Below are 22,783 nucleotides of genomic sequence, written 5' to 3' on the forward strand. Positions count from 1 at the left end.
TCCAGCGGTTAAGAATCTGCTTTGCTATGCAAGGAACATGGGTTCAATCCCTGACCAGGGAACTAAGATCCGACATGCCTCCAGGCAAGTAAGGCCATGCGCCACAACTAGAAAGTCTGTGCACCCCAACAAAAAGATCAATAAACAACAGGATAATGTTGTTTAAAATGCCAAAAAACAATAAGAAACAACAAAAAATGAGATAATCTAATCACCTGGGGAAAAACAATAAAATGTATTATTGTACATTTATAATGTGGAATACCATATGGACATTAAAATCTCTAAAATGTATATAAACTGGAATATATGGATATCCATGAAGTACTTCTGAATGGGGGTAAACAGAACAAGCTGCAATCAATAACTTTAACACTCACAATCTTTGACTAAAAAATGTAATCAAAGAAACACCAAATATATACTACAGAAAAATAAAAATAAAGCTAAGCAGTGCTCACCGCACAAGACTGGAAAAAGCACTGCAGTAAATTCTAACCAATGACGAGAAATTTTTTCTTCAGGTACCTAAAGGAATGAACACAACCAAAGCTTCAGCTCCCAAAAGCTGTGCTTAAGTGATCGTTTATATATCAAAACAAATTGTTAAAGATTTCTGAAACTTGAAGATTTTTTTAAACAGAGGATAAGTACAGCTATTCCTCTGCAAGATTCCAACCAACGAGGTATTATTGTACCCACTGACAGTCACATAAAAGTTAAACTTAAAAACTGAAGAAGACAATAACCTCAGAAAAAGACACAAGTAGAAAGACTGAAGGTAATTTAAAATCAATGGGCTTCCCTGGTAAAGAATCCGCCTGCTAATGCAGGAGACGCAGGTTGTATCCCTGGGTGGGGAAGATCCCCTGGAGAAGGAAATGGCAACCACTCCAGTATTCTTACCTGGGAAATCCCATGGATGGAGGGGCCTGGTGGGCTACAGTCCATGGGGTCGTAGGAGTCAGACAACTTAGCACTAAACAACAACGGTTTAAACTCAAAGGTTCATTGACATTTAGTGTCTTTTACCCTCAAGGGTTCTTTTGTTTAACCAAATCATGCAGCAGTTAGAGAATATTACTGTTACTATTTTAAAGCAAAAATATGTGTAAAATATACAACATCACTCAAGTACTATTTGTATATTTGGCTTTTATATACAATCTTGCCTCCAAAGTATCTGATTCACTGTCAAAAGAGCTCAGTTTATGAAACTTCCTTCTACATTTTGAAAATGGCTAGTTATGCCCTTGATACATTTTACAAACTTCTGCCTCCCAAAGTAGATACCAAAAAAAAAAACTTCAGAAGACCCAAAAGAATGTGAGAGAAACAAGGATACTAAGTAGAGAATATGCAAGAACATTTTAGAAAAAAGGAAAAGGAGATAAAGTCCATGAAACGAAAAGGTAGTGATTTGTATACATAAAGCTCCCTTTTCCATCCTTCCAGGAGACCTTTTGAAATGCTCAGTCCAACCAAAGCTACACTTAAGTCCCCTTAACTTTACCAGATAACCTCCCTTTAGACCTATGGCTCTCACTCATGGATGACTCTGTCTCCGAGAGGACTTCTGGCAACGTCTTGGAGACAATGGGGCTGGGGAGGGGGCTGGAGGAGGGACAGCATGCTTCTGGCATCTGAAGGTAGAGGCTAGGGCCTGCTAAACATCTGCAACACACAAGACCACCCCTCCCAGGAAAGAAGCACTCAGCACAGAAGCCAATGCTTAAGAAACACAGACTTGAAGTTCTCTAAAATAATCTGAGGACCAAAAACAAGATCTACTCAGTTCAGTCCCAAATCGAGACTCCATTCCACCTGTACTCAGATGCCAGCCCTTCCTTCTGCCGAGTGCCCGCGCTATTTACAGCCAAGCCTTTCATGCTGAGGCCCGCAACCCTCTGCTTCTGCAAGGACACAACACCGGGCCTGCAATGATACCCTCCCCTGACAAACATCTCTCCCACTCTACTGAATCCTACAGTGTACGCACTCCAGTAGTTTCCATCAAACACCACAGTCACCACAAATAAAAACACCCCTCCCTCAACCCACGTCCTACTCCCCTGGAGGACAGAGCTTCCTGAAAAGCTGCCAGCATCCCCTGTCACTGCTCCCTCACCTTCCTGCCCACACTTAGCTCACTCCCACCAGACCACCCACTGCTCCGCAGAGATTACTCTTCACCAAAGGCGAGGGGTCGCTCCTCTACCGCCCTCCCTCCACTTCTCAGCATTGCTCTTGAAGCACATCCTCTGAGAAGCGCCCCTCTTCCATTTCCCTTCCCCCCTCCCAGGCTGCAGCCCCGCCCCGTGGGTGGCCTCCACATAATAATACAGCTCTGCCATCCCTGGCCTAGCTCTGGTGTCAGGCCTTCTCTGACCACTCACTCTCCCCAGCTACGGGTCTGTCCACAGCTCTAAATACCATCCACAGGCTGATGACTTCCAGATACCACTAAGGTTTCCCTGGAGCTTAACTCCCCACTTGACTGCACCACCTAAATATATATGACAGGCACTTGGAAGGTAAACTGTCCAGAATGCAGCTCATTTTCTTACATCCCCTCAGCAGAGACATTACTTTGCCAACCAAGGTCCATCTAGTCAAGGCTATGGTTTTTCCAGTGGTTATGTATGATGTGAGAGTTGGACTGTGAAGAAAGCTGAGCACCGAAGAATTGATGCTTTTGAACTGTGGTGCTGGAGAAGACTCTTTTTTTTTAATTTATTTATTTTAATTGGAGGCTAATTACTTTACATTATTGTATTGGTTTTGCCATACATTGACATGAATTTGCCCTGGGTGTACATGTGTTCCCCATCTTGAACCCCCCTCCCACCTTCCTCCCCATCCCATCCCTCTGGGTCATCCCCGTGCACCAGCCACGAGCATCCTGTATCATGCATTGAACCAGGACTGGCGATTCATTTCACATATGATAATATACATGTTTCAATGCCATTCTCCCAAATCATCCCACCCTCGTCCTCTCCCACAGAGTCCAAAAGACTGTTCTATACACCTGTGTCTCTTTTGCTGTCTCGTATACAGGGTTATCGTTATCATCTTTCTAAATTCCATATATATGCGTTAGTATACTGTATTGGTGTTTTTCTTTCTGGCTTACTTCACTCTGTATAATAAGAGTCCCCTGGACTGCAAGAAGATTCAGCCAGTCCATCCTACAGGAGATCAGTCCTGAATATTCATTGGAAGGACTGATGTTGAAGCTGAAACTCCAATACTTTGGCCACCTAATGCAAAGAACTGACTCATTAGAAAAGACCCTGATCCTGGGAACGATTGAAGGCAGGAGGAGAAGGGGACGACAGAGGATGAGATGGTTGGATAGCATCACTGACTTGATGGCCATGGGTTTGAGCAAGCTCCAGGCTTTTCTGATGGGCAGGGAGGCCTGGTGTGTTGCGGTTCTTGGTGTCGCGCGCGAGGAGTCGGTCACGACTGAGTGACTGAACGGAACTGAACTCACCTGCCCGCGTGCACACACAAGACTTCCCATTCCCCAGGCATCCCTGTTTCTCTAAAGTATCCGAGGCATCGCTGCTTCAGTTTCCTTTTCCTTCCACCTCCATTTCTAATCCATCAGCAAAGCCACCGCAGTCTACCTCCACAATACATGCTGACTTTAATCACTTCTCCACCAGCACCACTCTAATCCCAAGTCAACTTTATTTTTTAAAACCTTAACTTCCCACTGCACTGAGAAGAAAATCCAAACCCATCGACACGACCTGAAAGGCAAAAGCACTGGGTGCCCACCTTCCTCCTGGCCTCAGCAGGTGCCAGAGCACATCCCCAACACCACCCCTCAGCCCAGCAGACCAGACGCACACCTCCCCGAGGGCTGCTGACCTGCTGCTGCGGCTCCGTGAAGGCTCCTCGCTCGGGTCTCACCTTAAGGACCCTCCGCAGCAATCTGGCCTTCCCCTCCTCCCACCTCAACACCCACCGCTGAGTGGATGCTCACATCCATCTGCTCTGCATCCTCACAGAACTGAGCACTAGGAAGTGAGCTGGTCTGGTCTGTCTGTTTAGACTGGTCTGGCCTCAGAGAACGTTAGCGCCTCTCTGGTTTTCAGCATCAGTCTCCAGCGCCCACAACTGTCAGGTCTGTATTAAATACTTAGGTCTGTATTAAATACTTAGTAAATACTAAGTACATGAATACATTTAAGGTGTAGTAAGAACACAAAGTTCTAAGGTACAATTATCTGCATCTGAGAGCAGGAATGAGGCAATAGGAGAGCGTTCAACCCAAACACCTGATAATCTCAGGCCAGAAAGAGATTAATCACTGATGGACGGAAGGAAGAAATGAATATTTTAGCTACAAAAATAAATATTTTTATGCCACATCTTAACTAATTTTATACACTGGATAAAACACTATATAAAATAAAGAACATTTGTTCATGTTAACGGCTATTTCTGATTTTTTTTTTTAGTAGTACACTTTAGCTCAGTGGTAAAGAATCTGCCTGCAATGCAGGAGACACAGGAGATGTGGGTTTGATCCCTGGGTCGGGAAGGAAGAGGAGGAAATGGCAACCCACTCCAGTATTCTTGCCTGGAGAAGTCCATGCACAGAGGAACCTGGAGGGCTAAGTCCATGGAGTCACAAAGAGTCGGATGCGACTAAGCAAGCACACTTTGTATGTTTCATGAGTCAAAGTTATTGGCCAACTACACAAGGCACTGTAATAGAACACTTTCAGCTATTCTTTAGAGTTTTGTGTTGCTTTTTTTTTTTTAATCTGTGAAGTTAATTATTACACAGAAAAAGTAGAAACAATGAAATTATCTGGCAAAAAACATTCATAGTGCCAGGAGCTGAAAAAGAGGTCAATGGAAACACTTCAGACATTTTCACAATATACCCTTGACCAAAGGAAGACAGAAATAACTAGGAAAGTAAAGTAGACAAAACAGAGAAAGTATAGTTGACTGCCTGCCTGGTGTCCTCGGCCCCTAAGCCCAATGACAGCAGTCCTTGACACCTCAAGTTTCCAAACTGTACCTGATAAGCATGTTCCTAATCGGTTTAGAGGCTTCAACATCGAGGTGGAAACTGAGAAACTCAGATGACAGACATATTCATTTAGGAATAAGAAATGCACTTTGTAAAACTTAGGCCACAACATAATTCATCACGGAAAACAACAACCTGCACATTTTAATAAGGACGAAAGAGATTAAAGATGCTGTGGCACTCTTTTACCCTGAGACACCTAAATTCACAGCTACGGCATGAGTCTCAAACTAGTTCTTAAATACAAATATTTAAATACTCTTATCTTTTACTAAGCATCTCAAGAGAATTCATTAATAATTTTTTTGATAAAATACTCTTTACAGTTTACCAGACATAGTTCTTTGAAAGTCTCTTCAGTTCTCATTTAACTATTTGCACAGGCCAGCTTCAAAGGACAACTCTTAGGAAATTCACTAGTCCCCCAGCCAGTACTCCAAAAAAGAGAAAAGACAAAAAGGGAAACAATATTTTAAAACATCAATACATATACATCAAAGTATTGGGGGAAAACTGGTACATTATCTAAGTTTTCGGCTGGCTAAAAATAAACACCACTAGACAGAGACAACTATTAATAAGTAAATGAAAAGTAGAAACAAATGAGTCAATTCCTAGGCAGGTTGATAAGAAGTCTGGGGTGCCTGAGGGGGAGAAAGGGGTCTAGGGCTCTCAAAGTGGAAATAGGGGTCTGGAATTCTCAAGGAGGAAGAAAGGACAAACATCTTTTTTTTCCTCTACATTCCTTAGTCTTAGTTACATAAAACATTTTTTTTTTTTCTTTAAGCCCAGAACTGATGATTACGCAACAAACAACTCAGTTTAAACTCTGTACTAAGGATTATAGAACAACAGTGTATCCTGCTTGAGGAGTTTCTCCTTCCTGAAAACCTTCTGGCTAATCCTGTCATCTTAAAATGTTAATTGTGGGAGTGGGTCTAGTAAGATCTTTACAACCTTGGACATTCTTTTGATTTATTGTAATAACCAATTAAAAACCAATTGTAATAACCAATTAAATATAGCTCCCTTACTAACACTAGTGAGGGGGGCACTCTCATCCCCCTTCTGAGGTCTGTGTCAGAACCTTTCTCTGTCCCTTTTTATACCTTAATAAAACTCTGCTACACAAAAGCTGAGTGATGAAGCCTGGTCCCTTGTCCCAGAGCTAAATCTTCTTTGGAGATCATGATTCCAACACCGTTCACCATAAGCTATCACCTTGGGGGCTGGTCCGGGATCTTCAGGCCAAGGTAAGAACACTCAGAGCTGTCTCTCTGCTTTCTCGGTAAACAGGTTTTCTGCTTTACTAACTCTACGGTGTGCTTGTGTGGGTGGATGATACACCCTGCATGAAGCGAGCATTGAGCCCTGCTCTGCAGTTTCACGGTGTCTCATGACTGAAGGCAGCCCCCAAAAAGGGGAATCTTATTGGAGGTTTATATTTATACTGACCTGCCAATGCCAAGAGACACCCAACATCCCTGCAAGGGTAGCAGCCAGAAATGGGTGAAGCATGTGGACGGAACTTTCCCTTCTCGGTCACCTTTTCCTGGTCTCTTTGACCATTTCATAAATATGTGGGGAATTAGAGCTACTAACATAGTCTGTAGGATCGTCGACTTTCAAGGGACTTGTGATCCATGCTGTTACTGTGTACTTTATGGAATCGCCAAGCCTTGCTAGGAACCGAAAGTTCCAAGAGCACGTTTGGGAGCGAGATGGAACTCTAGCTCCAGGAACATCTCTCAGTCTAGAGGGCAGGCTTCTGGCTGCCGGGCTCAGGGGCGAGCAACCTGAAAGTGAGTCTCGGTCATGGCTGTGCTTCCCATCCACGTGGAGAGAAGCACTGCTGGTGACCGTGAGGCTTTCGAGGACAGAGATCGGGAATTGCAAGATGTGGTTAGACTGGAATTACAATGGGCTTCTTCTGGTAGGGTCAGCTCTTAGCAGACCAGAGAAGGCCCTCTGATGGCTTTTGTCTCAACTCCCTAGACACTCCTTTTATGGAATCTGTGGACATGAACTGGAAGGATTCGCCCCAGTAGCTCGAGGACTGGCTGACCCTTTTGCTATCACATGTGCTGGCGTGGTGACACTCAGAAGGGACACCCTGGTTGTTGCTCATCCCTTTATGACTCACTGCTTCTACTGCGGTCAGCCCTGTACTCAGGAAAGTGCACAGGCACACATAAGACAGAGGCTTCCCCTGGTAGTCCCAGCTTGGGAAACATTCCGGAAGACTACTCTGGCAAGTCCAACAAATGTCTTGGTGGTAAGAAACTGGAAATCAGTCTGGGATGCTATCAGGCCTACCGCTGGGGTACCTCCACCCTGCCTCAGTGGTAGAACCGGGAGGGACGAGTAAGATGCCTGCGTTGGTAAGGGACAGACTAAGTCCAACCAGGGAAGGAAAGCTTTGGTAGAGAGTCTGTCTACACCCCCATATAGAACAGGAAGGGATGCTTTCTCTCTTACAGATGGGAGCTAACAGTTCCAGAACCACTCCTTTACAATGTATTTTTAAAAACTGGGACAAGTTTGATACCCAAAGTTTAAAGAGACACACCTGATCTTCTTCTGTGATACTGAATGGCCACAGTATCCTTTAGAAAATGGGGAAACGCTGGCCTGTTAAGAGGTCTCTTAACTACGATACTGTTTTACAACTAAACCAGTTCCACAGAAAACAAGGGAAATGGGCAGAAAGGCCATATGTGTTGCTCTTTTTCTCTCTGCGAGACAGGCCAGACTTAGGTCCTAAGGGTGCAGACTTGGGTGTGAAACCTTCAGCTCCCTCCTGTCCTCTTATTCTGCCCCTGTATCTGGGGCTCCCAACTGAACTACTCTCAGGCCTCAAGGCTGAGGATCAGGACGCCCTTCCAGGAGGGGCTGCCTCAGTCTGGGTAGAATTTCAAACAGTCCCAATGCAGTTGACACTATTTAGAGGGTATATCTTAGGACAGATGCTGACTCCAGACTTGAGAGCTCGAGTTCCGGGGTAAGCTACTGCTTTTGGAGATAAATGGCTTGAACATGAGACAAGGGTAAAAAGCAAACATGAAATAGCCATCCTCCCTACTGGGAATCAAGCAGTTCCCATAACTGTGCCAGACTGAGGCTATAACATGGCTAAAGGAAGTTAGGATCAGAGTCTTTGCAAGAAGTAACCTTCAAGGACTCAAGCAACTGCACACTAAGACTTTAAACTATGCTAAGTTGGCTGACATAGAACAGGGAGAGAAGGAAACTTCTAGTAAATTCCTAGACAGAGTACGGGAGGCTCTCCACAAGTTTACTGACGTTGATCCTACAGATCAAGCAGAGGGAGGAATGATCTTAAAAGATTTATCACTCATTCAGCTCCAGATATCCACCATAAGTTACAAAAACAGGCGTTTGGACCAAATCAGTCTTTAAAAATTTTAAACTATTGCAGCTGGCTCAGATGCTATACCATGGCAGAGAATATATGAGGAAAATACGAGGCAAGAAAAAAGACCAGGGAAAGACTGAAGCCCCAGCATGACTGTTAGACCTGCTCTGAAACAGCCTGAGAAGAATGCCCAGGGGGACCCAGATGAAAAAGGATGGGCTTGCTATTACTGTGGAAAGGAGGGACACCTCAAGCAGGATTGCCCTCAGGCCTCTAAGCCACCCCAGCTCCATGTCCGGTCTGCAAGGGACCACACTGGAGGAGAGACTGCCCCAGAGGCACAGGTTTCAGGGGTCGAACTCTCAAGACAATCAGGACTGAAGGTGCCCAGGGGTCCCCACACAAGCTCCCATCCTAATTACACTGGAGGAACTCCAGGTATTAATAACTGTGGGGGCCAACCCATCAATCTCTTTTGGACACTGGGGCAACTTTCTGCTCACTGAAGCCCTGGTCCACTTTCCTCCCGATCCACTACTGTAAGGGGGTGTCTGGATGAGCCAAATGCTATTATTTCAGTCATCCTTTAAGCTGCAACTGGGACTCTGTGCTATTTTCTCACATTTTTCTGATCGTGCCAGAGCTTCCCCCACCCCTTCTGGGGAGGGATATACTGAACAAGGTCCAGGCCTCTGTTTTCATGAATATGGAACCTGCTCTAATAACCAAAGAAAATGTAAATCCTAAAGTGTTGACTGATGGAAAAACTGTGGGTCAAGCACAAAATGCTATTCCTGTCGTTATCAAACTCAAAGACCCTCACCTATTTCCACATCAAAAGCAGTATCCATTAAAACCTGAGGTTAAGGAAGGGTTAAAATGCATCATTGAAAATTTAGAGGAACAAGGACTATTAATCCCCTGTAACAGTCCATGCAGCACTCCTATTTTGGGTGTAAAAAAAGTCAAATGATAAATGGAGACTTAAGATACACAAATTTCATGCCATGAAATTAAAAGACGCTTACACCTTGGAAGGAAAGTTATGACCAGCCTAGATAGCATATTAAAAAGCAGAGACATTACTTTGCCAACAAAGGTCCGTCTAGTCAAGGCTATGGTTTTTCCCATGGTCATGTATGGATGTGAGAGTTGGTCTGTGAAGAAAGCTGATCGCCAAAGAATTGATGCTTTTGAACTGTGGTGTTGGAAAAGACTCTTGAGAGTCCCTTGGACTGCAAGGAGATCCAACCAGTCCATTCTAAAGGAGATCAATTCTGGGTGTTCACTGGAAGGACTGATGCTGAAGCTGAAACTGCAATAGTTTGGCCACCACATGCGACGAATTGGCTCACTGGAAAAGACTCTGATGCTGGGAAAGGTTGAGGTCGGGAGGAGAAGGGGACGACAGAGAATGAGATGGCTGGATGGCATCACCGACTCTGTGGACATGAGTTTGAGTGAACTCCGGGAGTTGGTGATGGACAGGGAGGCCTGGCGTGCTGTGATTCATGGGGTCGCGGAGAGTCGGACACGACGAGTGACTGAACTGAACTGAAGATACACAAATAGTAAGTGCCTAATCCTGATACTTCATTGTCTGAAATTTCTGACTGAACCAAATATTTTTCAGTCATTGATTTGAAGTTTGCTTTCTAGAATTGAATCTATACTAAATCATCCTCTACCTATGACTTTAAGATGATTGAGAGGATTCTTGGGCATTATAGGCTATTGCCTCATTTGGATTCTGGGTTATGGGGAACCTGCCCGGCCTTTATATACACTTATAAGTGAGACTCAGCAAGCCCAAACTGACAAGCTGGTTTGGTCCCCAGAGACTCAAAGGCTTTGAAGAGACTTTTAAGGTTCTTCAAGCTGCTCTCTTGCAGGCTCCCGCTTTGAGTTTGCCCACAGAATCTAAGTTTAGTTTGTTACTTAAAAAGGCTATGGCCACACTGCTTAAGGGTAATTGCTACTACTGTTTTGCTAATACCTAAAGCTCATAAGTTTCCTAATGGGCGAAATCTTAATGTACTAACTTTTCATGATGTAAGTGGGATCTTAAACTCTAAAGTTCAGAGCAACAATGGCTCCATCTTTAAAGCTGCTATAACTCAAGAAGTGTCGAAAGCTCTAGAAATAGAGCATCACTTACACTGTTCATTGAGAACCCAATCTTCAGGAAAGGTTGAAAAGACTAATGACATTATTAAGAGGCATCTTGGTAAGCTAACTCAGGAAACACAAGACAGTTAGTTGAGTTTTACCCATACCTTTAATAATGAGGGTACGAACTGCCCCCCAAAAGTGGGATTACCTCAATGACAGACTGATTTTGCACACAGATATTGTCATAGATCCTAAAGCCTTAGAACTAACTATGTGACTCAGCTTTCAGCCTTTTCAACAGACATTACTGGAAGGTTAACTCCTGACCCAGCCTTTGAGTCAAACAAGCCGGTGTTTGAGCCAGGAACGGATATGGGTCTGAGAATCTATGTGGGCTTGCTTCTGCTGACTCCAAAAGTCCTGAGTCTGCCATCTGACCCTCAAGACAACGCCTTACTGTCCTGGGCTCATTCCTGCACTGCATTCCATAATACAGGAATCATAACTGCTGGGTATGCAGAGCACTCCCCCTCCTCATGTTTCTCCACTTCAAGGAAAAGACTTTCTACAACTCTGTGACGATATCCAGCAATCCTAAGACGGACTGGTATAACACACTGTACCTTAACTATGGACATAATGTAACTTTTAATGTTGATTAGGTTTTAAGTTGGTTTAATGACTATTTTGCCTTACATCTGTAACTGTAATACAGGATTTGTTTCTAACCATCTGAAAGCTTTTGCATTACAAATGGTTGTAAAGGCTCCTATGAGTGCCACAGACTCCTCCAACTATTACTTGAGGCCCCTGGATCAGAGACCCTCCATATGAGGGTTTAACAGACTATGTTGCTTCAACAATTCAGGGACTACGCCCCTCAACAGCAGGAACTAGAAAAGCAATGAAAACAATGCCCCTTTCCCTTGGCAAAATAATTCTCCTAGAAGAAAAGGAGGGAAAGAAAGAAGAGAATTCCTAGGCAGGCTGATAAGAAGTCTGGGGTCCCCAATGAGGAGAAAGGAGTCTAGGGGTCTCAAAGTGGAATTAGGGGTCTGGAATCCTCAAGGAGGAGGAAATGACAAACATCATATTTTTGTCTACATTCCTTAGTCACATAGAACGTTTTTATCATTAAGCCTAGAACTGATGTTTACACAACAACTCACTTTAAACACTCTACCAAGGATTATAAAACAACAATGTATCCAGCTTGAGGACAGTTTCTCCTTCCTGAAAACCTTCTCGCTAATCCTGTTATCTTAAAATGAATGTTATAAGAGTGTATCTACTAAGAACTTTCAGTTCAGTTCAGTCGCTCAGCTGTGTCCGACTCTTTGCGACCCCATGAACCACAGCACGCCAGGCCTCCCTGTCCATCACCAACTCCCGGAGTTCACTCAAACTCATGTCCATCGAGTCGGTGATGCCATCCAGCCATCTCATTCTCTGTCGTGCCCTTCTCCTCATAACCACAATCCCTCCTAGCATCAGACTCTTTTCCAGTGAGTCAGCTCTTCGCATGAGGTGGCCAAAGTATTGCAGTTTCAGCTTTAGCATAGGTCCATCCAATGAACACCCAGGATTGATCTCTTTTAGAATGGACTGGTTCGATCTCCTTGCAGTCCAAGGAACTCTCAAGAGTCTTCTCCAACACCACAGTTCAAAAGCAACAATTCTTCGGCGATCACCTTTCTTCAAAGTCCAACTCTCACATCCATACATGACTACGGGAAAAACCATAGCCTTGACTAGACAGACCTTGGTTGGCAAAGTAATGGCTCCACTTTTTAATATGCTATCTAGGCTGGTCATAACTTTCCTTCCAAGGAGTAAGTGTCTTTTAATTTCCTGGCTGCAATCAGCATCTGCAGTGATTTTGGAGCCCAAAAAAATAAAGTCTGTCACTGTTTCCCCATCTATTTCCCATGAAGTGATGGGACCAGATGCCATGATCTTCGTTTTCTGAATGTTGACTTTCAAGCCAACCATTTCACTCTCCTCTTTCACTTTCATCAAGAGGCCTTTGAGTTCCTCTTCACTTTCTGCATTAAGGGTGGTGTCATCTGCATATCTGAGGTTATTGCTAAGGTGACAATATACAGCCTTGACATACTCCTTTTCCTATTTGAAACCAGTCTGTTGTTCCATGTCCAGTTTGAACTGTTGCTTCCTAACCAGCATATAGGTTTCTCAAGAGGCAGGTCAGGTAGTCTGATATTTCCATCTCTTTCAGAATGTTCCACAGTTTATTGTGATCCACACAGTCAAAGGCTTTGGCATAGTCAATGAAGCAGAAATAGATGTTTTTCTGGAACTCTCTTGCTTTCTCCATGATCCAGCGGATGTTGGCAATTTGATCCCTGGTGTCTCTGCCTTTTCTAAAACCTGCTTGAACATCTGGATGTTCAAGATTCACATATTGCTGAAGCCTAGCTTGGAGAATTTTAAGCATGACTTTACTAGCGTGTGAGATGAGTGCAATTGTGCGGTAGTTTGAGCATTCTTTGGCATTGCCTTTCTTTAGGATTGGAATGAAGACTGACCTTTTCCACTCCGGTGGCCACTGCTGAGTTTTCCAAATTTCCTTGCATATTGAGTGCAGCACTTTCACAGCATCATCTTTCAGGATTTGAAATAGCTCTACTGGAATTCCATCATCTCCACTAGCTTTGTTCATAGTGATGCTTTCTAAGGCCCACTTGACTTTACATTCCAAGATGTCTGGCTCCAGGTGAGTGATCACACCATCGTGATTATCTTTGTCGTGAAGATCTTTCTTGGACAGTTCTTCTGTGTAGTCTTGCCACCTCTTCTTAATATCTTCAGCTTCTGTTAGGTCCATACCATTTCTGTCCTTTATCGAGCCCATCTTTGCATGAAATGTTCCCTTGGAATCTCTAATTTTCTTGAAGAGATCTCTTATCTTTCCTATTCTGTTGTTTTCTTCTATTTCTTTGCATTGATCGCTGAGGAAGGCTTTATTATCTCTCCTTGCTATTCTTTGGAACTCTGCATTCGGATGCTTATATCTTTCCTTTTCTCCTTTGCTTTTTACTTCTCTTTTCACAGCTATTTGTAAGGCCTCCTCAGACAGCCATTTTGCTTTTTTGCATTTCTTTTCCATGGGGATGGTCTTGATCCCCAACTCCTGTACAAAGTCATGAGTCTCTGTTCATAGTTCATCAGGCACTCTATGTATCAGATCTAGTCCCTTAAATCTATTTCTCACTTCCACTGTATAATCATAAGGGATCTGATTTAGGTCATATCTGAACGGCCTAGTGGTTTTCCCTAGTTTCTTCAATTTAAGTCTGAATTTGGCAATAAGCAGTTCATGCTCCAAGCCACAATCAGCTCCTAGCCTTGTTTCTGCTAACTGTATAGAGCTTCTCCATCTTTGGCTGCAAAGAATATAATCAATCTGATTTCGGTGTTGACCATCTTGTGATATCCATGTGTAGAGTCATCTCTTGTGTTGCTGAAAGAGGGTGTTTGTTATGACCAGGGCGTTCTCTTGGCAAAACTTTATTAGCCTTTGCCCTGCTTCATTCCGCGCTCCAAGGCCCAATTTGCCTGTTACTCCAGGTGTTTCTTGACTTCCTACTTTTGCATTCCAGAAAAGGGAAAGGTACCAGAGATCAAATTGCCAACATCCGCTGGATCATGGAGAAAGCAAGAGAGTTCAAGAAAAACATCTATTTCTGCTTCATTGACTATGCCAAAGCCTTTGACTGTGTGGATCACAATAAACTGTGGAACATTCTGAAAGAGATGGGAATACCAGACCACCTGATCTGCCTCTTGAGAAACCTGTATGCAGGTCAGGAAGCAACGGTTAGAACTGGACATGGAATAACAGACTGGTTCCAAATAGGAAAAGGAGTACGTCAAGGCTGTATATTGTCACCTTGCTTATTTAACTTCTACGCAGAGTACATCATGAGGAACGCTGGGCTGGAAGAAGCACAAACTGGAATCAAGATGGCTGGGAGAAATATCAATAACCTCAGATATGCAGATAACACCACCCTTATGGTAGAAAGTGAAGAGGAACTAAAAAGCCTTTTGATGAAAGAGGAGAGTGAAAAAGTTGGCTTGAAGCTCAACGTTCAGAAACTAAGATCATGGCATCTGGTCCCATCACTTCATGGGAAATAGATGGGGAAACAGTGGGAACTGTGTCAGACTTTACTTTTTTTGGGCTCCAAAATCACTACAGGTATTGACTGCAGCCATGAAATTAAAAGACGCTTACTCCTTGGAAGGAAAGTTATGACCAACCTCAGTTCAGTTCAGTTGCTCAGTCGTGTCCAACTATTGCGACTCCATGAATCACAGCACGCCAGGCCTCCCTGTCCATCACCAACTCCCGGCGTTCACTCAAACTCATGTCCATCGAGTCGGTGATGCCATCCAGCCATCTCATTCTCTGTCGTCCCCATCTCCTCCTGCCCCCAGTCCCTCCCAGCATCAGAGTCTTTTGCAGTGAGTCAACTCTTCGCATAAGGTGGCCAAAGTATTGGAGTTTCAGCTTTAGCATCAGACCTTCCAGTGAACACCCAGAATTGATCTCCTTTAGAATGGACTGGTTAGACAGCATATTAAAAAGCAGAGACATTACTTTGCCAACCAAGGTCCGTCTTGTCAAGGCTATTGTTTTTCCCGTGGTCATGTATGGATGTGAGAGTTGGACTGTGAAGAAAGCTGAGCGCCGAAGAATTGATGATTTTGAACTGTGATGCTGGAGAAGACTCTTGAGAGTCTCTTGGACTGCAAGGAGATCCAGCCAGTCCATTCTAAAGGAGATCAGTCCTGGGGGTTCACTGGAAGGACTGATGCTAAAGCTGAAACTCCAATACTTTGGCCACCTCATGCGAAGAGTTGACTCACTGGAAAAGAGTCTGATGCTGGGAGGGATTGGAGGCAGGAGACAGGGACGACAGAGAATGAGATGGCTGGATGGCATCACTGACTTGATGGACATGAGATTGAGTGAACTCCGGGAGCTGGTGATGGACAGGGAGGCCTGGCATGCTGTGATTCATGGGGTTGCAAAGAGTCGGACACGACTGAGCGACTGAACTGAACTGATTTAAAAAAGTATATAACTCCCTTACTAAAGTAGTGAGGGGGGCACTCTCATCACCCTTCTGAGGTCTGTGTCAGAAGCTTTCTCTGTCCCTTTTTATACTTTAATAAAACTCTGCTACACACAGCTCTTGAGTGATCAAGCCTGGTTCCTGGTCCCGAAGTTAAATCTTCTTTGGAGGTCACGAATCCAACACTGTTCACCGTAAGCTATCACAAAGGCCATACAATTGATGAATGAATCCCTCAATAATGAAAAAGTTTTTAAAAAGGAGAGGAAAACCTTAACATGGAATTTCTTTCTTCTAATTATTGGTGCCACATTTAAATTTTTGTTGTTGTTTGGTCACTAAGTCATGTCTGACTCTTTGCAACTCCATGAACTGCAGCACTGGCTTCCCTGTCCTTTACTCTCTCCCAGAGTTTGCTCAAACTCATGTCCATTGAGGTCAATGATGCTGTCTAACCATCTCATCTTCTATTACCCTCTTCTTTTGCCTTCAGTCTTTTCCATTATCAGGGTCTCTTCCAATGAGGTGACTCTTCATATCAAGTGGCCAAAGTAGTGGAGCTTCAGTATCAGCATCATCAGTCCTTCCAATGAATATTCAGGGTTAATTCCTTTAGGATGGACTAGTTTGATCTCCCTGTTGTCCAAGGGACTCTCAAACAGTCTTCTCCTGCACCACAATTCGAAACTATCACTTATTTAGTGCTCAGATTTCTTCATGGTCCAACTCTCACATCTGTACATGACTACTGGAAAAACCATAGCTCTGACTATAGATCTTTGTCAACAGTGATATCTCGCTTTTTAATATACTGTCTAGCTTTGTCCTTCCAAGGAGCAAGCGTGTTTTAATTTCATGGCTGCAGTCATCATCCAAATTGATTTTGGAGCCCAAGAAAATAAAATCTGTCACTATTTTCACTTTTTCCCCATCTATTTGCCAAGAAGTGATGGGACTGGATGCCATGATCTTTGTTTTTTGAATGTTGAGTTTTAAGCCATTTTGTTCACTTTATTCTTTCACCCTCATAAGAGGCTCTTTAGTTCCTCTTCACTTTCTGCCATTAGAGTGGTATCATCTGCACTACCTAAGGCTATTGATATTTCTCCTGGCAATCTTTATTCCAGCTTGTGGTTCATCCAGCCCAGCATTTCACACGATGTGTTCTGCACAGAAGTTAAATAAGCAGGGTGACAATATATGTACGACCTTGTCATACTCCTTTCCCAATTCTGAACCAGTCCGTTGTTCCCATCTGTTCTTAACTGTTGTTTCTTGACCTGCATGCAGGTTTCTCAGGAGACAAGTAGATTTAACAAACATAAGCACACTAACTACAGCTATACATTTTCTTCTCTAACGGATCATTTAATAGAATAAATGTCATAAGTCTTAATGGGAAATACTTTTGTTTCTTTAGGCGGGTGAATTCCTAAAGTCTTATTTAAACAAATATAATGTAATCTCACAAATTAAAAGTAAATAAATAAAACAAAAAACTAGTATCCAAAAAGTGATTACTAAACTAAATATGGTCCCAGAAAAACTACGTGATCTAAGGGAAAGCTCATAATTTCTTTAAAATACTTTAGAAATTTCCAGGTGAAAATGTAATTCCACAAAATCTAAACAAACCAAATATTCCAAATTTAAAAATTAAAAAAACTCTCTTGCTCAAACAATAATTATACACTGCACATTGGAAATCCCAGTAACAGCATATTCAAACCCCAGACCTGAGATGGGTTATGTCACCTCTCTGAACCTTGCTTCCTGCCCATCTCTATGAAAACAGAGATAACACTATCTACCTCACTGGGTTGTTGGGACTTAAGATATATAAACCATTTAGGAGAGGGTCTGACACACACTAAGTACTCTATGGACACTAGTTACAATCTCTCTACAGCATTCAGAACATACTAAGAGCTCAATTAATACTTGCTAAATGAATGACTAACCTATAGAAAAGAAATGCAGTTTTCACAGCAATTGGAATCTAGCCAAACCTAGTTAATCTAGCCAAACTCAAAAAAATTACCAAATTATTTAAGTCCAATTGGTCTAATTCAGGTTATTTTGGAACTATGCATTACTGAGATAATTAAAATAACATTTCATTCAAATATTTAAGTACCTACTATGTGTCAGACACTGGACACCTAGAAACAAACAAGACACACTTCCTATCTCATAGAGCTTACACTAATAAGAAATGTAAAAGTAATCTGCATAATTGAAAATGAACTCAGAAGCCTTCCAAACTAACACCATGCATTTTAAACATAAGGAACATGAAGTCCAGAAAAGTTCAGTTTGGCCAAAGACACAAACTAGGTAGTGAGAAGCCAAGACTAGAACTCAGGTCTGATTGTCTGCAGCCTGCATCGCAGTGACTCAGGGTCTTCAATATGACATAGAGATGAAGACCATAATCTGCTACTAACAAAGATCCTTCTAAATTATCTTAATTAGATAACAGAAATCAAGTCAGACTTCAAGGGAGCTACTAAAGGCACAAAAATAAAACCTATTGTGATCACTTGGCAAATTTTTTGATTAACAAAAGGACTTCTTGGGTGGTTGTAAATCAGTGAAAAGTCTGTTCCACATCAGTTGTCACATCTTCAGCCTCTGTGTGCATTTACATTCTCACTTACTCCCAGAGACAACAAAAAAACACAACACACACTGCACTGCTACACATTTAATTAAATACTTAATTGACAAGAATATGAAAGAACAAAATAATTACCTTAAATGTACCATTTTGATTTTTCATGTAAGAAACCAAAAATATATCCACTGGAAGAAGTGCTGATGTGATCAGTGCAATGGCCAGAGAAAAAATGGCGGTTATGGTGGAGACAACTTCACTTTCCCGCTGACTCTGATATTTGCGAACATATATCCAGCAGAACGCCAAAATAGCCTGAAACAGACAAAAAGAAATGTTTTGTTACTGCCCTATCTGTGCTCTAATACTGATCTTAGAATGTGTTTTAAAGTTCCCAGTGGGAAACTTTATGTCAAGATGCTTTTGGATGTGCGTGGAGAAGTCCCCTACCCCTTATAAACTTAGTCAGGATTTACCATTTTCATAGCCAAGTTCATTAAAGCAGTACATCATCACTGGGGTGCCAAGACACCATAAAAAAAGCAAAGGTTGTTGATAAGAGTGCTCAGTTACATATTTCCTCGCAAACACAGTATGACCATTAGTGGCTGACACATTAAAGTTATAACTAGCTCTGAATACTTTTCCCTATATATTTTCCAAGCTAAAGAAGATGTAACTAAAAGTTGTTTCCCATTTTTCCCTGCAGCACTATTTACAATAGCCAGAACATGGAAGTAACATAGATGTCCATCAAATGATGAATGGATAAAGAAGCTGTTGTCCATATACACAATGGAATATTACTCAGCCATAAAAGGAATGCTTTTGAGTCAGTTCTAATGAAGTGGATGAACCTAGAACCTATTATACAGAGTGAAGTAAGTCAGAAAGAGAAAGATAAAGATCATATTCTAACACATATACACGGAATCTAGAAAAATGGTACTGAAGAATTTACTTACAGGGCAGCAATGGAGAAACAGCCATAGAGAACAGATTGTGGACATAAGGAGAGGGGAGGAGAGGGTGAGACGTATGGAAAGAGTAACATGGAAACTTACATTACCATATAGATTGTCAATGGGAACTTGCTATATGGCTAAGAAACTTAAACAGGGGCTCTGTATCAACCTAGTGGGGTGGAATGAGGAGGGAGGTGGGGGGAGGTCCAAAAGAGAGGAGATATATATACACCTATGGCTGAATCATGTTGAGGTTTGACAGAAAACAACAAAATCTGTAAAGCAATTATCCTTCAATAAAAATAATTAATTAATTTTAAAAAAAGGCAGACCACCTGACTTGCCTCTTGAGAAACCTGTATGTAGGACAGGAAGCAACAGTTAGAACTGGACATGGAACAACAGACTGGTTCCAAATAGGAAAAGGAGTACATCAAGGTTGTATATTGTCACCCTGCTTCTTTAACTTCTATGCAGAGTACATCATGAGGAACGCTGGGCTGGAAGAAGCACAAGCTGGAATCAAGATTGCCGGGAGAAATATCAATAACCTCAGATATGCAGATGACATCACCCTTAAGGCAGAAAGTGAAGAGGAACTCAAAAGCCTCTTAATGAAAGTGAAAGAGGAGAGTGAAAAGGTTGGCTTGAAGCTCAACATTCAGAAAACAAAGATCATGGCATCTGGTCCCATCACTTCATGGGAAACAGATGAGGAAACAGTGGAAGCAGTGTCAGTTATTTTGGGGGGCTCCAAAATCACTGCAGATGCTGATTGCAGCCAGGAAATTAAAAGACGCTTACTCCTTGGAAGGAAAGTTATGAACAACCTAGATAGCATATTAAAAAGCAGAGCCATTACTTCGCCAACCAAGGACTGTCTAGTCAAGGCTATGGTTTTTCCTGTGGTCATGTATGGATGTGAGAGTTGGACTGTGAAGAAAGCTGATCGCCAAAGAATTGATGCTTTTGAACTGTGGTGCTGGAGAAGACTCTTGAGAGTCCCTTGGACTGCAAAGAGATCCAACCAGTAAATTCTAGAGGAGATCAATCCTGGGTGTTCATTGGAAGGACTGATGCTAAAGCTGAAACTCCAATACTTTGGCCACCTCATGTGACAAGTTGACTCACTGGAAAAAGACTCTGATGCTGGGAGGGATTGGGGGCGGGAGGAGATGGGGACGACAGAGAATGAGATGGCATCACCGACTCTGTGGACATGAGTTTGAGTGAACTCCGGGAGTTGGTGATGGACAGGGAGGCCTGGCGTGCTGTGATTCATGGGGTCGCAAAGAGTCGGACACGACTGAGCGACTGAACTGAACTGATCCTGTTCTTACTACAGAAGCATCACAAAACACCACCCAAACTGAAATTAACTTCTGTCCCTTTGAGACAGTTCAAGAGTATCATTCAGCTGAAGATTAACTGTCAACAATCACCATGCAATCAACATATTATACTGTAATTCACATTTTAAAGTGTATTAAACAAAGAAGACAGAGAAGGCAATGGCACCCCACTCCAGTACTCTCGCCTGGAAAATCCCATGGATGGAGAAGCTTGGCGGGCTGCCATCCATGGGGTCACAAAGAGTCAGACATGACTGAGCGATTTCACTTTCTTTCTTTCTATAGTTCCTGTTGGAGAAGGAAATGGCAAGCCACTCCAGTGTTCTTGCCTGGAGAATCCCATGGACGGACAGGCCTGGTGCGCTGCCATCTATGGAGTTGCAAAGAGTGGGACACGACTAAGCAACTAACACACACAAAGAATGAACACTGAAAATGGATGCATGTGCATTACAAGGAAATTTCCAGGGAAAAAGTACACTCAGAGGTACTGAGGTTGATATCTGTAATCCATCAGGTCTTCTTAACAGTCACCAACGTCTTTCTAGAAATTAACACAGGGTCACTCTTGTAATTCTAGCATCAGAATTCTCTCGAGGGCCACTACAGCCCGACAGTTTCTTTTATTTTTTATTTATTTATTTATTTTTTTTATTTTTTTAGCCCTACAGTTTCAAAGTCAATAGGTCTGGAGAGGGTCCAGAAAACCTGTATTTGTAACAAGTTCCCAGGAAGGCTGATGCTGGTCCAGAGACTACACTTTGAGAATCTCTGCTTTACTCAACCTTGGCTGTGTTAGAATCCCCTGGGTAAAAACTTAAAATTCCTTTACGGCCTCCCCCAAATCACTTTCATGAGAGACTGAGGCTTCTCCAGGCATCAGCACTGAGGATCTGAGGCAAACTTGAGAACCAAGGTTTTAAGTAAGCTCTATAAAAGCTCTGGGACACAAGCTTTGTTCTGTCTTTTCATGCTTTTCAAAGATTTTACTTTTGGTGTAGACAAGGTACGGGTTCCCTAGAGAAACAGAATCAGGCATAGCTTTCTTGACATATGAGAAGCCATTTTTGGGGTAAGCTACTTTGTGATCTAAGCCTGGCCACAATGCTTGCCCTTGGACAGATCTCAGTAAATAAAGATCTAGAGGGAATAAAATGATGCAGAAACAAATGACTCTATCAGGCAAGAGAAGTAACTATAGCAAAGGTAGTACATCAGTTGTAAACACTCCCAGGTCTGTTTTAAAGATTGTCCTGAAGTGTTCAACTACGAGATCAACTAGAACCTGAGGGATAATGCTGATCTTTTCTGACCCTCCTTGGATTCTATCACCCAAGCCCCTTCCTGAATATGTATGACCCTTAGCTTTAAATTTCCCCAATGCTGCGGATGAGGACTAGCTTAGGAAAGACCCCCAGTGTTCTCCCTTCTCCTGATCTCTGGCTTGGTTGTGTCTGCTGGCTCAACACTCATCAATAGGCAAACCTAGTGTTCCATGTAACATTATTTCCCTTTTGGGTATCATACTTCAAGAGCCAGAAATGAACTAAGAACACCACCTAACAAGTTACAGATTCCAAATTCTCCTACCACAATCAAGAGAAAAGAACAGTTTCATTACTGCAGAAAAACCTCCTTTGCCCCTCCATAATTAACCCCTCTCTCCACTTCCCTGGTGGCTGAGTTGGTAAAGAATCTGCCTGCAATGCAGAAGATGTGGGTTCGATCCCTGGGTTGGGAAGATTCCCTGAAGGAGGCCATGGTGACCCATTCCAGTATTCCTGCTTGGGGAAGCCCCTGGGGCAGAGGAGCCTGGTGGCTACAGTCCATGGAGTGACAAAGAGTCAGACGTGAATGAGTGATGAAGTGCACCACTCCCCAGCACGTGACGACCACTGTCAACTATCTGCGCCCACAGCTGCTGCTTCTGCTAGGAAGTCAGTGTACATGTACAGTATGTCTTCTGAGTCTGCCTTCTTTTACTTAACATAATGAATTTGAAATCATCCAAGTTACTGCATGTAATTTCTTTACATTACTAACGTTTCAGTTGGTGTCAGAACAGCAAGAAAAAATAAAGTGAAAAGAAAAATGTGCACTTCGGAACATGGATGTTGGAGAGAAAGAAATAAAAGGAAATTCAGGGAGGGAAGGAGGAAAAAAGGAAGGAAAAAGACCTTTATTCAAATTCTTAACAATT

The 22,783-nt window shown here is 42.8% G+C and overlaps 1 protein-coding gene across 1 annotated transcript in view; it reads right to left on the reverse strand.

Annotated features, from left to right (window-relative positions):
- LMBRD1 (LMBR1 domain containing 1) overlaps positions 1-22,783 on the reverse strand; it is a 151,453-nt gene that overhangs the window by 122,551 nt on the left and 6,119 nt on the right. Inside the window, exon 2 of the mRNA XM_055433898.2 lies at positions 18,405-18,581. Coding sequence (XP_055289873.1) covers positions 18,405-18,581 — 177 coding nt within the window. The remainder of the gene's footprint in view (positions 1-18,404; positions 18,582-22,783) is intronic.

The sequence above is a fragment of the Moschus berezovskii genome, chromosome 10, assembly GCF_049115385.1.
Source record: "Moschus berezovskii isolate FMDL1 chromosome 10, NW_MosBer_1.0, whole genome shotgun sequence".
NCBI classification, from domain to species: Eukaryota; Metazoa; Chordata; class Mammalia; order Artiodactyla; family Moschidae; genus Moschus; species Moschus berezovskii.